Genomic DNA, 19101 nt, shown 5'->3' on the forward strand with positions numbered 1-19101 from the left:
TGGAAAATTCTTAAAGTGATGGGCATACCATATCTCTTTATCTGTCTCCTCAGAAACCTGTATGTGGATCAAGAATCAACAGTTAGAACCAGACATGGAAAAACTGACTGGTTCAAAATTGGAAAAGGAGTACAACAAAGCACTATGTTCTCACCTTGCTTATTTAACTTATAAGCAGAGTACATCATGTGGAATACCAGGCTGGATGAACCACAAACTGGAATAAAGATTGCCAGGAGAAATTTCAACTGCCTCAGATATGCAGATAATACCACCCTAATGTCAGAAAGTGAAGAGGAACTAAGGAGCCTCTTGATGAGGATGAAAGAGGAGAGTGAAAAGTTGGCTTGAAACTCAACATTCAAAAAACTATGATCATAGCATCTGATCTCACCACTTCATGGCAAATAGAAGGGGAAAATTGGAAGCAGTGACAAGTTTTCTTTTATGGGGTTGTAAAATCACTGCAGAGGGTGACTGAAGTCATGAAATTAAGAGACACTTTCTCTTTGAATGGAAGCTGTGACAAACCTAGACAGTATATTTGCCAACAAAGTTCCATATAGTCAAAGCCATGGTTTTTCCAGTAGTCATATATGGATGTGTGTGTTGGACCATAAAAAAGGCTAAGCACAGACGAATTGATGCTTTCAAATTGTTCTGCTGGAGAAGACTCTTGAGAGTCTCTTGGACTAAAAGGAGAGCAAACCAGTCAATCCTAAAGGAAAACAACCCTGTATATTCATTAGAAGGACTGATGCTGAAGATGAAGCTCCCATAATTTGGCCACCTGGTGTGAAAAGCCAACACATTGGAAATGACCCTGATGGTGGTAAACACTGAAGGCACAAGGAGAAGAGTGAGGCATGGGATGAAATGATTACATAGCATCACCAACTCAATGTACATGAATTTGAGCAAACTCTGGAAGATAGTGGAGGACAAGGAAGCCCAGTATGCTGCAGTCCATGGAGTCACAAAGAATCAGACACGACTTATTGTCTGAACAGCAATCATAATAATACATATTGCATACCAAATATAAAAAATGTATTAATTTCTCCAAAAGTTAGAAAGACAATTTAGCCTTTGTTTTCTAGTATTGAATGACTTCAGCAAGATAAAATAATGTTTAATTCTTCTGAAATGCAATGGTTGAATTTCCATTTTGAACTAAGCTTATAATTTCTAGGCCCTAAGGAAAATATCTAGTAAAATTTAATTATTGATACAGATTTCTGAATATAATGTTATTTTGGAATAATATAAAGTTAGTGGATTTTACTCAAATGGTATAACCCTTCTTTGTTTAGGGAAGTATTATGTGGGTTGTAAATTTTTTCTCCCTTTTTTGCCTCTCCTTCATACTCTTTAACTGTTACTTAACGTTTGCTTTGTGATCATTCTATAGAAGATTAAACAAAGAAAAGAAAAAAGCTAAAAACACAACAACCACTCACTGTTGTATAGTATTTTATGGAGAATATAAGGAAGAGGTGGAAATTATTGGTTGAAATAAAATTTTGAATTTTCTTCGATTTTGATACAAGCTAGTCTCATTATCCATGTCTGCAGATTATCAAATGTCTACCCATTGTTAGAAAGTTAGTTCTATTTCTGAAGAGTATTTCTTCATTCTCTCCCTTTTGTGTCCATATGCTACCCGATTTCAGTCCTCTTCACCACTGTCTAGATGAGGGAAATCTCCTTTTATATAGCTTCCTTGTTTCTAACCTCACTGTAAGTCCCCTTCTAATCTATTCCCAACACTGGAGTGTTCTATCTAATTAAAATCAGACCAGATCATTCCCCTGTTTATCTTATAATAATTCTCATAATCTACAGGTCAAAATCCAAGGTAATATTTTCCATGATTAAAACTCTCCTTTATAATTTAGCCTCTATTTTCTGCATCATCTCTCAACATTTACTTTATAAAAGTCAAAGCCACAGTAATAAAAAACTGTATACAGTTCCCCATGTTTTAGGCTTCTTGTCTCCATGCTTGGGCTTCCCTGGTGGCTCAGTTGGTAAAGAATCCATCTGCAATGTGGGAGACTTGGATTCGATCCCTGGACTGAGAAGACCTCATGGAGAAGGGAACGGCTACCCAGTCCAGTATTCTGGCCTGGAGAAGTCCATGGACTGTATAGTCATGCTCATTGTTGCAGAATTAACAAATCACTCAGGTACTCTCATGCCCTTTCTTTCTTGGCTTACTGATTCTTCAAGACTCAGATTCAAGTGGCAGCATCAGAAAGCCTTCCTCAACCATCAAATCCCCAGAGCACCAAGTTGAATTAACTATCCTCTCTATATATAAACATATATAAATACATCATTGTTCTTGTCACTTTGTCTTAAAATTAACTGATTGGCTGTGCTAGTCCCTTAAAATGTAAACCTTTCAAGGACAGGAACTGAGTGTTATTTATCTTCTACCTTCAGAATCTAGTGCTGTTCTTGGCAAAAAGTAAGCATTTCATACGTAAGGATTTTTTTTTTTTTTACGATAGTGAAAGATGTTTATCAGTTTTCACAATCAATAGCAAGACAAAAAATAAAAGATAATTAAATTGCAAGTCATAATGGGAACATGATTAACAACAATATAAATAGTTACATACAATCTTGGGGGTCAACAACTGGGAGTGCATACATATACATGTTTTCATTTGCCCAACCAGTCTATGTCTTTTGGTTGGTGCATTTAATCCAGTTACATTTAGGGTACTTATCCTAGGTAATTATATGAACCTATTACCATTTTCTTAATTGTTTTGGATTTACTTTACTGTAAGTCTTTTCCTCCTCTGGTGTTTTCTGCCTAGAGAAATTCCTTTAGCATTTGTTGTAAAGCTGGTTTGGTGGTGCTGAATTACCATAACTTTTGCTTATCTGGAAAGCTTTTGATTGATTCCTCAAATCTGAATGAGAGTTTTGCTGGGTAGAGTATTCTTGGTTGCAGTTTCTTCCCTTTCATCATTTTAAGTATATTCTGCCATTCTCTTCTGGCTTGTAGAATTTATGTTGATAAATCAGTTGAGAGCCTGAAGGGAGTTCCCTTGTTTGTTATTTGTCATTTTTCACTTGTTGCTTTTAATATTTTAACCTTGTCTTTAATTTTTTTCTGGTTGATTACTATGTGTCTTGATGTGTTCCTTGGATTTTTTGGTTGATTATTTTCTTTCCCATGTGAGAGAATTTTTCAGCTATTATATCTTCAAATATTTTCTCAGGTCCTTTCTCTCTCTCTTCTCCCTTTGGGACCCCTATAAAGTGAGTGTTGGTGCATTTAATACTGTCCCAGAGGTCTCTTAGGCTATCTTCATTTTCCATTCTTTTTCCTGTATTCTGTTCTGCAGCAATGATTTCCACCATTCTCTCTTCCAGGTTATGTATCTGTTCTTCTGCTTCAGTTATTCTATTAATTCCATCTGGTGTATTATTCATTTCTGTTTCTTTTTAGTTCTTCTAGGTTTGTGGTGAACATTTCTCCTGTCTTCTGCATTGTTTGCCTGAGATCCTGGCTCATCTTCACTATCATTACTCTAAATTCTTTTTTTCTGAAATGTTGTCTATCTTCACTTCATTTAAGTTGTTTTTCTGGAGTTTTTTTTTTTTTTTTTTTCTTGTCACTACATCTGAGGCATAATTTTCTGCTTTTTCATTGTGATTACTTTCTATAATATGGTTTTTGTTTTAGCCACTGTGAAACAGTACTTCTTTTTTCTTCTTCTGTCTTCCTCCTGATGGATGAGGCTAAGAGGCTTGTGTAAGCTTCCTGCTGGGAGTGATTGATGATGGGAAAAACTAAGTCTTGCTCTGGTGGGCAAGGCCTTGCTCAGTAAAGCTTTAAACCAATTATTTGCTGATGGGTGGAGTTGCATTCCCTCACTGTTAATTGTTTGGCCTGAGACGAGCCAGCCTTGGGGTCTATAAATTCTATATCTAGGGTTAATGGTGAACTTCATAAGGATTTTACGACAAGGGGGGCTTTCCTGGCCTGATGATGCCAGTGTCCCCACCCCTGTGGTGAGCCCCTGCAAACCCACACCTCCACAGGAGACCCTTCAACACTAGCAGGTAGATTTTGTTCAGTCTCCTGTGGGTTCTGACTATGTGGATCATAACAAACTGGAAAACTCTTAAAGAGATGGGAACACCAGACCATCTTACCTGTCTCCTGAGAAACCTGTATGCAGGCCAAGAAGCAACAGTTAGAACACTGCATAGAACAAATGACTGGTTCAGAATTGAGAAAGGAGTATGACAAGGCTGTTTATTGTCACCCTGTTTGCTTAACTTATGTGCAGAGCACATCATGCAAAATGCCAGGCTAGATGAGCTACAAATTGGAATCAAGATTGCTGGGAGAAACATCAACAACCTCAAATATGCTGAAGATACCACTCTAATGGCAGAAAGTAAAGAGGAACTAAAGAGCTTCCTGATGAGAGTGAAGGAGAAGAGTGAAAAAATCTGGCTTAAAACTCAATATTAAAAAAATTAAGATCATGGCATCCGGTCCCATCACTTCATGGCAAATAGAAGGTGAAAAGGTGAAAGCAGTGACAATTTCCTATTCTTGGGCTCTAAAATCACTGGGGATGGTGACTGCAGACATGGAATTAGAACACAATTGCTTCTTGGCAGGAAAGCTATGAAAAACCTAGACAGTGTGTCACTTTGCCAACAAAGATCCATATAGTCATGTCTATGGTCTTTCCAGTAGTCATGTATGAATGTGAGAACTGGACAACCAAAAAGGCAGAATGCCAAAGAATTGATGTTTTCAAACTGTGGTGCTGGAGAAGACTTTTGAGAGTCCATTGTAAAGCAACGAGATCAAACCAGTCGATCTTAAAGGAAATCAACCCTGAATACTCTTCGGAAGGACTAATGCTGAATCTTCAATAATTTGGCCACCTGAGGGAAAGAGCCAGCTCATTGGAAAAGACCCTGATACTGGGAAAGCTTGAAGGCAGGAGGAGAAGAGGGCAGCAAAGGATGAGACGGTTGGATGGCATCACTGATTCAATGGACATGAACTTGGGCAAACTCCAGGAGATGGTGAGGGACAAGGAAGTCTGGTGTGCTACATTTCACGGGGTTGTAAAGAGTTGGACATAACAGTGACTGAACAACAACCTGGGGACTCACTGCTCCTTTCCTCTGGGTCTTGGTGTGTGTAAGATTTTGTTTGTGCCCTCCAAGACTAGAGTCTCTTTTTCTTCCAGTCCTGTGGAAGTCCTATAATCAAATCCCTCTGGCCTGCAAGGCTGGATTCCCTGTGGATTCTCAGTCCCTTTATAGATCCCCAGGATGGTAATCCTGACATGGGGTTCAGAATCTTCACATCATTGAGAGAACTTCTTTGGTATTATGGGTATGGGATTTGATTTTATTATGATTGCACCCTTTTCGCAGTCCCAAGTTATATCTGAGAATATTTTGATTACTACTGAAAATATTTCCAACACAATGTTAACTTTCTCAGTTATACTGAACTTGTTAAACTTACTTCTGCTTTGAAGCTCAACTGCCAGTTGTCTTTCAAGGTTTTCTCTAATTTCTCTCTCTCTATAGAGCTCCATTCGCAGTTCCTTTTTTTCTTGTTGAATCTGCTTCTCTTGAATGCGAGCATTATCCAAAGCCACTTTCAGTAAACCCTGTCAAAGTACAGCAAATGACATACAGTTCATCTTATCTGTTTTAATTTCCCAAATGTGAAATAATTGATGTAAGTGCTAATGTCTTGTATTACATTTATTTTGTTTATAGAAATATTGTTGACCTGAATGTTGGTCAACAGAGTCTCCACAGAGGACAGACTATCAGCAAAAATGAATGGTCCAGGGAATCCAGGAGGCAATGCCTGCCCAGGAGTCAGTTGGATCTTGTCCAAGGGTGACTTCATCATTGGAATTTGAACAGGTACCTCTTCTGTAAAAAACAAAATTAATATCAGAAGGTTCATAAACTAATAGCTCAATTTTTTCACTATGTTTCCTCCACTTCTAATAGCATCTATAAAGAGTTTGTTTCTACAGCTAACTGATGGAAAACTCATAGTTGGAAGCCATACCTATTTTCCACCTAAATCTAATTTCTCAAAAATAAATGTTCCAGGAAAGAATCTGTGAAAATGAAGCAACATTTACTACTAACTGGCATAAAGTTTTTTAAAACAAATTTAAGATATATTCATTACTATCTATAAGTTAAATGATCCAATCATTTCTTAGTAAAACATAAATCACTTTATATTTTTCTCTTTAAATGTATCTACATATCTATGTCTATATTCATCCATCTCCATGTTTTAACACATTTATTGGAGTATAATTTACATATAATAAAATTCACCTTTTTCAATGTATGCATCACTAATTTTTACATTGCACAACCATTACCAAAACTCTATTTCAGAGCACTTCATTCACCTCCAAAATAATCCTTATGCCCATTTGTATTAATCTCCTTTCCCACTTCAAGCCTCTGACAACTGCTAATCTAATTTTTGTTTCTACAGGATTGCCTTTACTAGGTATTTACATAAATAGAATCATACAGTAAGTGGTCTTTTTGTCTGTCTTTTGCTTAGCATATTTTTTTGAGGTTAACCTATGTTGTGGCATGTATCAGTGGATTTTTTTTCCTTTCTATTGCTGAAAAGTTTTCTATTTCGTGGATATATTACTTTGTGTTTAATCATTCACTAGTTTAGAATCTGGACTGTTTTCCAGTTTACCTCTTATTTTGAAGACTATTTCTTATGAAAAGAATAATAACCTATGTTGTAAAGCCACAAAGTGTATATTTTCTGTTCTTTTATTTGTATATTAATTTCTCCTACACACTCATGACTTTAATGAGATTCCTTTAAAGCTTCATATGAAGAGACAGAAATAGAATTTTTGTCTAATAAAATATTTCAGATTTGTTTGGCACAGATACATCTAATTACAAAAGGAATCTCCTGTTACTTTGAGAAGCTAACTAATTGACTATCTACTTGAATTCTGGTTGAAAATCTTTTGTGTGAGATATATGAACCAGTTAGCAAAATTTTCTCTACAATTAGAAATTGGAACTTTTTTGACATATATAAAAACACACTGCTACAGAGGTAATCATGGAAAGTAATCAAAGTCTGATATTCTTAAATGGCTACAATAGCAGTGTACAGTGCATTGAATCACAGCACCTCAAACAAAATTATTCTATTCACCACAGTTTCTTTATTTCAGTAACTGAGCACACAGAAACTTTGAAAATATGCATCTCTCTAGTCATAAAAATTTTCAGTGACCCTATATATTTTGAGACTTATTCAAAAAAACAAAAAAACTAGACTTGAATCTAGACTAGAAATCTAGAATTTTCACATGGTTTGAAAACAAAACTCTAGCTATTGGTTCTGGTCCTTGTAAGGATAGGAATATGGGTTTGTCATAGTCCTCATTTTTCAATTGCCCAAGCAGCCTATATACTTAGTGTGCAGAGTCTTGAACCCCATTGAATTCACAGTCATCATGGTTTGCTGTGGGATTTCCGGTGTGGAAACCTGTGGCATACAATTGTGGGAACCTCTGTGGGATTACTTAATGGGATAGCATTATCTCTGAATAAAGTACTCTTATGTAGATCACCGTTACAATTTCTAATTTTCTAAAGCCTATAGAGATAAAAATGCAAACAATTATTTGAGAGAATAAAGTTTCACATTATTTGAATCCAAAATGTTACAGGGCATTTGAATACTGGTTTTAAAGAATTCAATAATATGCATAAAATAAACAATGGATTTTCTTTTTGTACAGGAAACTATAAGGAAAATATCTATAGCACTGGCACAGAGACAGAAATATAGATCAATGGAACAAAATAGAAAGCCCAGAGATAAATCCATGCACCTATGAACACCTTATCGTTGATAAAGGAGACAAAAATATACAATGGAGGAAATATAAATTCTTTTAACAAGTGGTGCTGGGAAAACTGGTCAACCACCTGTAAAAGAATGAAACTAGAATATTTTCTAACACCATACACAGAAATAAACTCAAAATGGATTAGATCTCTAAATGTAAGACCAGAAAAAAACTCTTAGAGGAAAACATAGGCAGAACACTCTCTGACATAAATCGCAGCAAGATCCTCTATGACCCACCTCCCAGAGTAATGGAAATAAAAACAAAAATAAACAAATGGGACCTAATTAAACATAAAAGATTTTGCACAATGAAGGAAACTATAAGCAAGGTGAAAAGGCAACCTTCAGAATGAGAGAAAATAATAGCAAATGAAACAACTGACAAAGAATTAATCTCCAAAATATACAAGCAGCTCAATACCCCAGAAAAATAAACGACCCAATCAAAAAGTGGGCCAAAGAACTAAACAGACATTTCTCCGAAGAAGACATACAGAAATGCATACAGAGAAGTGCAAATCAAAACCACGAGGTACCATCTCACGCCAGTCAGAATAACTGCCATCAAAAAGGCTACAGGAAAAAAAAAAAAAAAAAAAAAAGGCTACAGAAAATAAATGCTGGAGAGGGTGTGGAGAAAAGGGAACCCTCTTACATGTTGGTGGGAATGTAAACTGGTACCGCCACTATGGAGAACAGTGTGAAGATTCCTTAAAAATCTGGAAACAGAACTGCCAGCAATCCCACTGCTGGACATACACACCGAGGAAACCAGAATTGAAAGAGACACGTGTACCCTAATGTTCACCGCAGCACTGTTTACAATAGCTAGGACATGGAAGCAACCTAGATGTCCATTGGCAGGCGAATGGATAAGGAAGTTGTATATATACACAATGGAATGTGACTCAGCTCTAAAAAAGAATTCATTTGAGTCAGTTCTAATGAGGTGGATGAAACTAGAGCCTATTATACAGAGTGAAGTAAGTCAGAAAGAGAAACACCAATACAGTATATTAGCACATATATATGGAATTTAGAAAGGGTAATGATGGGTAGGGTAATGATGACCCTATATATGAGACAGCAAAAGAGACACAGATGTAAAGAACAGTCTTTTGGACTCTGTGGAGAAGGCGAGGGTGGGATGATTTGAGAGAACAGCATTGAAACATGTATATTACCATATGTGAAATAGATGCCCAGTCCAAGTTCGATACATGAAACAGGGCACTCAAAGTCATTGCAGTGGGACAACCCAGAGGGATGGGGTGGGGAGGGAAGTGAGAGAGGGGCTCAGAATGGGGGGACATATGTGGCTGATTCATGTCAATGTATGGCAAAAACCACCACAATATTTTAAAATAATTATCCTCCAATTAAAATAAATATTTTTTAAAAGGAACGTATTCCCAGGCATCGCTTTTTAGTAAAACTGACAAATAATATTTTGAACCTAAATGCTTGATGTATGTGTTTTATAGAACTTGCTTATAAATTAACCCTAACCTCTTACAGAACTTGTCTTTCTTCCTTCCTTCTCTCCCTCCTTCCTTCCTTCCTTTCTTCCTTCTTTGTCAGGAGCAGCTTTGGAAGAGGCAAAGTATTCCAGAGAGAATGAACACAAATTCTGTGAACTATTTCAACTACAAGGTTTGAACATTGGAAGTATCTTATTAAAAATCTAATTTATAAAATATGTCTTATGCAGCAGCTGTAATGTCTCAAAAGCTTATTTCTCAACAACTAATGAAGCAGTATTATGCTTTATTTATTGAAGTCTTTATTTAGCTAGCATTTTGTCTTTTGCATATGAGTGCATAAAGTGGATAGACAGAATGACTTCACAATGATTTATCAATATTAATGGTAATTAGGGAGTTTCAACATATTTATATTGATGTTTATAAATCTTCAAGATGAATTTATGTAGCCTGGTAGAAGATTTTTTTTTTACAAAATGAATGACTACAAAGTTAGAATGTTGACTTCCTGATGATTCATAGATAACATAAGGTTTCTCCTGAATAAATATTTTGTATCAGAGCAGAGTTCTTAAAAATATCGGTTATTTGTCATGTCTTACTCTACACACACATGTAACCTCAGTGGTCAGAATCTGAGGAGTATTCTATTAATAAAAATCTGAAAAGGAAAGGAGTACATTAAGTATGCATAAAACAACATTAAAACTACATTAAAATCACTAGAAATCTTCTATTTGGAGATTAATGAAATTCCATTAAATTGGCTGAAAGGAAAATTACTATTGACTATGAAGACAGGTTGCATGGTCTATGGTTTGTAATGTTGCTGTACAGTAGATTGAAGTTTCAAAATGGTATTACTCTTCTTTAAAGAGATAGACACAGCTGAATTAGGTGCTGCTTGCTGCAGTGAGGATCAAATGCAAAAAGAATCATATTTCATCAGACCTAGTCAACACCAGGAAAATAAATAGAAATATAAGAGATATGCAGGCAATGATTCATTTTGATAATCTGGCCCAAGAGAGACACATAGAGACAGCACACAGATCTAAGCTTCTACTAAAAGACAAATAGGACACAGAGGGTGGGAACTGAGATGACAGTAGAGCAGAGATCACATCGATTTTCAGCAGCAGTTTTCACATGGATGACATAACCCTGGACTCTATTTGGCCCATTGTTCATATCCTACCTGTCCCACAAGCAATATATTTCCTAGTCCTAGAAAAGGGCAATAAAGAAGAAGGATTCTACTTATGACTTCTTATGATTAAGTTTCTGTGCAAACCAAACATGCTTTTCCTGACCAAGGTCATAGTGCATGTTAAGGTCCATAATAGTCAAAAACTAGTTGAAGTGTATTATATTTTGGTGTGTATACATGAAAACTGTCAAAGCATTCATCATTTTTTTTTCTGATTTAAATCACAGGCTACAAAAATGAATGATCTGAGTAGCACTTACATTTTCCTCAGAATTTGAATAGATGTACTTTTATGTAGGAATTTATTAGGCAGGATTGGAAAATCCTAATTGGCAATGAAATTAAATATGGGCAAGTACAAGAAATATTTACTGTTAGTGAAATAAGAGAATCTCTTTGTAATCCAGAGAGAAAGAGTTTTGATTGAGCAATTTTATTTAAAAGGCTAGTGTTCAAGATACATGTATTAAGATATTTAGCAACATATACGATGCAATGGCATAAATTAAAAGATAAAGATAGAACTACTGCTATCTAGCTGAGGATATGAGCAACGCTTAAATTTATTGAAGCAAATTGGAGACTACTTTTATTGAACGTGTTTGTTAAACCTGCCATACTTTGCAATAGCACTTGGAAATTCATTTAGAGAACAAGCTGTTAATTTTAATATCTTACTTTTAGGGCCCAGATGAATAGATATAAAAGTTGACAAGAAGTTTATTTATAGAAAAAAATATAAACATATGTTAAATGCCCAGGATGGAAAATTCATTCTAAAAATTAAAGTCAAGGATGCTGGACACTTTCTACTTGACTCTAGTGTTTTTTCACTTTTCATGGGGTTAAGTGTTTCTTCTTTCCTCTAGGTTTTGAGGATCATGATATAGGAATAGAAATTGAACACAGCTGAATCACTTAGCAGTGGAAAAATGCAGCCACCTACCAGGTTATCAGTTTCCATTCTTTAACAAATAAAGTAAATTTCACTATTTGATTTGAGAGCTTTCCCCTAAATAGAGCTAGCCCAGGGGACTCTCTTTTGTTGGTGTCATTAGTATTACATTTGGCACAAGCAAGACACCTGCTTCCCTCTTCCAAAATGAGGAATAATAACAACAACAAAATGACCAACTATTGTGAAATGATCTGACCTGCATGAATATGAGGTCATGGTCTGAGTTGAACAATGACTCAAGTGTTGCCATCATTAAATTTGAAAAGAAAAATTTGATTCCCAAATTGTTATATTTCTTTAGGGAATAAAAAAAATAATAATGCTGATAAATGAAAACAGAAAGTAAGTAGCAAAGGAATGAAGGGTCACCAGCCTGAGAAAGTGAGGCAGAATACTTTTAAACCAATTATGGCCCTGTATTGCTCTAGATGCTTAGATTAGCAATGTGTAAAAACAGACTCCCTTTATAAATGATTAATTAGAAATAAATCATCTTTCAGATAAAATAGTATGCTGATAATAAATATTATATTCAGTGAAGGGTTTGGAGGAAGTATGATACTCAGTCCCTGTCATTAAGAAGCTGACACATTATTTTGGAAAAAAGTAAACAAGTTATAGAAGTGTACAATTATGTGTGAAATCATGTGACATAGATTAAGTGCCCCTGTGAGTTCAAAGAATGAGAGATCACTGTGGTCTGGAGTAAGTACTCAAATTAACCTATTGACTCTAGTTGAAAAGTGTTCCCAGTGTCCTTAGAATAAAGTCCCATGGAACTTCTCTAGGTTATTAAGTGTCCCAATAAGAAAAAGTTTCCTTGCTCAAACTAGTGTTGAAAAAATTGGTTTGAACAGTATTAAACAGTTTTCTTTAAAGCAAGAGCTGCCAGATAAATTACAGGGTGCCCAGTGAAATTTGAATTTCAAATAAACAACAAATTATTTGTTTACTATACTAATAAGTATGCTAAAACATTCTATGGGACATCCTTATGCTAAACAATGATTTGCTTAGCTGAAATTAAATTTTACTGAGCACATTGTTTTCATTTTTATTTGCTAAATCTATTAAAACAGAACATATCAGAACCTTTAAAATGCTAATTATAATATTAACGCAGTTACAAGTTAAAACAGATAGTTGAGACCATAGTGACAAAGACTAATATATGCTAGAACTGGACTTTCTATGTTTGCAGTACTGCTCTGTGATTTGCTAGTCCCTGGAAAATTTCCTTAATCTTTCTGTGCCTCAATTTATTCACCTGTAAAGTTAAGATAATAATAATAATTATATTATAGGGTTGTTATAAATATTAATAAAGTAATATTTGTAAAGTTATTCAAAGTAAAGGCAATACATGTGTTTGTTAAATAAATTGTTTATTGAAAATTACCAGGAATGGAAGAGGAGACTACAGTAATGTATTTGACCAACTAAGCATCCACTAACACCTCATGAAATGACATGTTGAAAAAATCCTCTTTTGGTGATAGTTGGATGAGCCTGGCTTCACCCTAAATTAGGCCAATGTTATTTTCTCAGTTATCAAAGGTCTGAGAAAACTTCCTAATCCAAGACCAGTGGTTCTCAGCTGGGAGCAGTTTTCCTGCCCAGAGGACAGCTGGCAGTACCTGGAGACATTCTTAACTGTCAAAACTGAGGAGATAGGGGTGTGTGCTACTGGCATCTAATGGTAGAGGCCAGGGATGCCCAGCCCCCTCCTCCATCCCCATCAAATAATTATCTGGCCCAATTGTCAATACTGGTTGAGAACCAGAACTGTTTCAAAATTATATAGGAAAATCTCAATGAATGAACAGTTAACTAGATTTCCCTTTCTGTACTAAACTTCTAGAGAGTTTAATATGCTTAATAAGACAATAAGTTCAAGTCAGTGATTTAGAACTAACACATAGTTTACATGGTATGTTTTAGAGTTCTTAGACATTTAATTTCAGGTTCCTGATTTCAGTTCTTTGCTCAAATATCACCTTATTAGTGAAACTTATGCCAAACATCTGATTTAACATTGCAGCCTAAACCCCATTTCCATCCCCTTTACATGATTTTCCTATAAAATTGATCACCACTTAATATACAATAACTTATTTATTTGCTATTTTTGTTACATGTTTCAAGGATTCCCAGCTAGCTCAGTTGTAATGAATCTGCCTGCCAATGCAGGAGACATGGGTTCGATCCCTGGATCAGGAAGATCCCCTGGAGGAGGAAATGGCAATGCATTCCAGTATCCTTGCCGGGAAAATTCTATGGACAGAGGAGCCTGCTGGGCTACAATCTGTGGTGTCGCAAAGAGTTGGACATGACTGAGCATGCATATGGTGGCAGTGGTTACATTTCATTTTATTACAGTATACTCTCCATAAGAGTGGGGACCTTTTCCTGTTTTTAATTTTCCTATTGCTGTCTATCTGGTATTTATTAACTAACAGGCATCTACAACAGTTGTAATGATTTTGAATACATACCAATAATCTTAAACCATGAGGTAAGACTTCTGATCATCAGATTTATTCCTTTTTTTCCCTTTCTATTTAAAAAGGTAATATAGTACATGAATACATAATTTTAAAAGCTTTTTTTTTGTACAAATATGTGGTGAAAGGAAGGAATAAATAGAGGACTTAAGTAGAGTTTCTTGTCAACTCTCAGTCTCTCCAATAGAATAAATAATTATTATAGTCTACAGATGTTATGGACTTCCCTGTTGGCTCAGATGGTAAAGTGTCTGCTTACAAAGAGGGAACCCGGGTTCGATCCCTGGGTCAGGAAGATCCCCTGGAGAAGGAAATGGCAACCCACTCCAGTAATTTTGCCTGGAAAATCCCATGGACAGAGGATCCTGGTAGGCTACAGTCCATGGGGTCGCAAAAAGTCAAACACAACTGAGCAACTTCACTTTCATAGATGTTATGATAAACTGAAATTTTGCAATTTCCAAAAACAGTTGATATAGTTATCAAAATATGCCTACTCTATATTTATTGAATCAGTCTGCATATCCTAGTCCTTTGAGGACTAAAAAGAGTAATAATATATACACATTTTTCTCTCATCTTTGAGATGTATTATTGTATTAAAGCAAATCTGACTGATTTTTTGAAGTACATCTGTATTTTCTAGAACACAGAAACAGAAAAAAGCTGAGGACTTGGAATAGAAAGAAATTTCATACAGAGAATAGAATTTGATCTAAAAACTGCAAGATAGACAAGAATTTCCAATATACAATCAAACAGCACCAGAGGCATGTACAAATCTCTGCTTCAGAAAACAAGCCCAGTTACCTCTGTGAAAAAGGCTGCAAAGGGGAGAACATAAAATGAGTGGGAAGTTAATATATGAGTCTGCATTAGAAACTGGCAAACAGGAGGCAGGTGTGGTCATAGAGGTAAAGTGGGAAGGAAGCTGATGCTTTAAAGAGATGTGTTTAGGAAAAATGGGGGAGAGAGCACATATTTCCATCAATCAGTTGATCCTTCCAGGTGATAATGTTTCATTGCCCTGGCTTATCTGCAAAATAGCCTCAGGGTTCTAATATAACCCTGCTTTTAAACACTTACTGGAGGTTCAGTCATCTAGCTGACTGCAGATGCTATAAAGCAGATTTTTCATTTTGCTTCCCTGCCAGGAAATGTGCAATCATTTCCATCAACCAGGGAGGAAAATTCTCTTCTTAATCTGGCACAAATCAGGAATAAGAATTTACTGCTCTGATCTGGCAGTCCTGCTAACTTTAAAATCACTGCTTCCCCGCCCCCCCCCACCTTAGTTAACATGTCTAAGTAGATCAGTGGAAGGTACAGGGGAACAACTTATTAATCCAGTACCTTAACAGCAGTGGTTTGTAAACTTTATCATGCATTAGAATGTCCTAAAGTTCTTTAAAAAATCATTTCCAACTCCCAAATTTTCTGATTCAGTAAGTTTAGGGTAGGGCCTAGCAACTGGAATTATTAAGTGCCCAGCTGATGTTCCTGCTGTGGGGATCACAGTTTGAGAAACCACTGAACTATATAAAAGTCAATTTTGCTACATTTAAAGATGATTAATATTGCTTCTTATTACAATAGCTTTTAAAAATACTGGCCTTTACCACTTTAAGAAATTTCAAAATGATACCAAATTTTAAACATGTATTTCCACAGCCTCAAGAAATTGTATAAAATTAGAGACACATCAACTAGACTGCTCTACAGACTTAGAGATTATGAAGACCAATTTACACGGCACTAAAAAAAAAGTGTATTATGAAGCCTATTTGTAACAAAGGATCAGGAAACAACAGTTCAAAAAAAGTGAGTCTACATGGGTAAAAGCAAAATACTTTTCCAAGAATGAATTTAACATAAGCAACAGTTCAGTATGGAAAACAGCAGTTATATGGATTAATCCTTGGGTATTATTTCATTGTATTTGTGAAAGGTAGAAATTGGATATTTTCATAGGATTAAAATGAAAAATTAAAGATGATTTAAAGTTAGAATGACACTGTCATTTGAATTACAATGACATTTTGGCAAGAACAGTCTATGTGATGGATTATAATTTGTCACCTTCTATAAATTCTGTAATGAGGAATATGTAGATAATTATATAGGTTTGACATTTATATTGACACAATCACTAATAACTCTGCAATTATACCCACTTATGGCTTTATACTTTTGATGTTACCACAGTACCAATGATATAAAATTGAAAACATTCTTTTATTCATTAAGTATCTTTCTCTTCTCTCCATTCCTCTCTCTGTGTCTCTCTCAGACTTAGAAAAATGTATGCACAAACATTGAAGAGAATATATATTGATCTTTCTGTTTTAGCTAGTAAATAAAAAAATAAACTGAGGCATCATATTTTTATAATAGAAAACAATTAAGAGGTTTTTTTTAATAGATGAGTCTTGAAATCATAATCACAACACTATTGTAAATCTAGCCAGTTCAAAATCATGCCAATCAGTTCAGTTCACTTCAGTTCAGTTCAGTCACTCAGTCGTGTCTGACTCTTTTTGACCCCATGGACTGCAGCATGCCAGGCCTCCCTGTCCATCACCAACACCCGGAGCTTGCTCAAACTCATGTCCATTGAGTCAGTGATGCCATCCAATGATTTCATCCTCTGTCATCCCCTTCTCTTTCTGCTTTCAATCTTTCCCAGCATCAGGGTCTTTTCCAATGAGTCAGTTCTTCGCATCAGGTGGCCGAAGTATTGGAGTTTCATCTTCAGCATCAGTCCTTCCAATGTATATCCAGGACTGATTTCCTTTAGGATTGACTGGTTTGATCTCCTTGCTGCCCAAGGGACTCTCAAGAGTCTTCTCTGACACCACAGTTCAAAAGCATCAATTCTTCAGTGCTCAGATTTTTTTATGGTCCAATCATTTAATTATTTTACAAAACTGAATTTTCTTTAAAATAAAATTTAATTACTGGAGCAAAACACAGCAATTTTTACATTTTTAAAAAAATTTTCTGTGTAATGTTGTCATTAAGACCATCAAAACTGTTGCTTCTCCTTTGGAAATCTCTGAAGTTTTGTCAAAGAAGCAAGTATCCATTAATAATGCTCAGTTCAACAATCTTCACCAAATGCATAATCCTATTTTTAGATAGTGCCTATTGCCATGAGAGCTTATACCATCTGCCGAACAAATTCTTTTAGGAAAATTATGTAAATAAATGATAACAATAATAATAAAAAAATAATTCATAAGATATATCCAAGGAAGCAAGGAGGGCTAAACATCATCAACAGAACAAGTAAATATGCCATTTTCTTTCATGTTTCACATTACCTCTTCCTCAACTATGTTTCTAGTTAGGTTGTATGGCTTATTTCAATTTTACTCACTTCTATTTCAACATTCACATCTAACATTGTGATTTTTATCAGAAGCATTTATTGAGTACTCATTTGTACATGGTATTGTGGTGCCAATTAAAATGAGTTCACATATTTACAAATTGAAAAGGATTGCAGTGATTTCGTTTAATAATTATATTAGAAATCTCAATTACAAAATTTTCACAAATGTATCATTCAGGGTAACTTCAATAGTTATTCAAAGGTTAATCACCAGATATACCACTTTCTTATTTTAATTCCTTTCTTTCCTGAAATGTATGCTTCTGCTGTTTTACTTAAAACACAACAAAGTTGCCTGAATCTGTGTCTTGGAATGTCATATCTCTTAACTTCAATGGCCTTTATTGTAGAATAGGAAGAATTACCTGAGAAGTGTTTGTGGGAGGTTTAAGTGGGAAAACAAACGTGGAAGCACATAGCACTGTACATAGCATATGAGGTGAAAAAGTGAAAGTGTTAGTCGCTCAGTCATGTCCAGCTCTTTGTGACCCCATGGGCTGCAGCCCGCCAAGCTCTTCTGTCCATGAAATTCTCCAGGCAAGAATATGGGAGTGGATAGCCATTTCCTTCTCCAGAGAATCTTCCTGGCTACAGTCCATGGGGTCACAAAGAGTAGGAGACAACTGAGCACGTGTGTGTGTCTGTATCAGTCAGTGAGTCAGTTCAGTTGCTCAGTCATGTCTGACTCTTTGCGACCTCATGGATTGCAGCACTCCAGGCCTCACTGTCCAACACCAACTCCCAGAGTTTACTCAAACTCATGTCCATTGAGTTGGTGATGCCATCCAACCATCTCATCCTCTGTCATCCTCTTCTCCTCTCGCCTGCAATCTTTCCCAGCATCAGGGTCTTTTCAAATGAGTCAGTTCTTAGCATCAGGGGGGCAAAGTATTGGAATTTCAGCTTCAGTATCAATCCTTCCAATGAATATTCAGGACTGATTTCCTTTAGGATGGACTGGTTGAATCTCCTTGCAGGATATATATATATATATACACACTATTAAAAGCACATGACATAAAGCACATGACATGCATGATCTAAATTACTTTAATACTACACAAACTGATCAGAACTACCCAGGTAATTTCTTAGCTCTCAACATCCAGTGACAGTTTAGGTTCCTCCATTTTTCTCCATTTTCTTTACTTATCTGATCCAAAATTTATACATACTCATAATCAATGATATTTCCTCTGAGAAAAAAATATGTTTTTAAGGTTTACTTTGCACAAAGCCCAACAAAAAACAGTAGTTTATATTAAGTGTAATTCTCTAAAATTTTCTGTATCTATGAATGTACAAATATTATGAATTCATCCAGAGGAAACATGTAGTGAGAACAAATGGAAATAAAAACAAAATTAAGAACCAATATATTATATATTTAATTATTAATATCTTGTAAATGTAAAATGAAGCAGGGCAAAAGCTAACAGACTATTGTCAGAGGACACACTGGTTATAGTAAACACTTTTCCAATAACCAAAAAGACAGCTCTAAAAATTGACATCACCAGATGATCAATATTGAAATCAAATTGATTATATTCCTTGCAGTCAAAGATGGAGAAGCTCTATATAGTCAGCAAAAAAAAAAAAAAAAAAAAAA

General features: G+C 35.4%; 1 protein-coding gene across 1 annotated transcript in view; it reads right to left on the reverse strand.

The window, feature by feature from the left end:
* The window catches only part of DACH2 (dachshund family transcription factor 2), a 750043-nt gene that overhangs the window by 21428 nt on the left and 709514 nt on the right, over nt 1-19101 (reverse strand). The window contains exons 9-10 of the mRNA XM_043459522.1: nt 5798-5946; nt 5525-5672 (exon numbers count right to left, since the gene is read on the reverse strand). Of these exons, the coding sequence (XP_043315457.1) occupies nt 5525-5672; nt 5798-5946 (297 nt within the window). The remainder of the gene's footprint in view (nt 1-5524; nt 5673-5797; nt 5947-19101) is intronic.

The sequence above is a fragment of the Cervus canadensis genome, chromosome X, assembly GCF_019320065.1.
Source record: "Cervus canadensis isolate Bull #8, Minnesota chromosome X, ASM1932006v1, whole genome shotgun sequence".
Classification (NCBI taxonomy): Eukaryota; Metazoa; Chordata; class Mammalia; order Artiodactyla; family Cervidae; genus Cervus; species Cervus canadensis.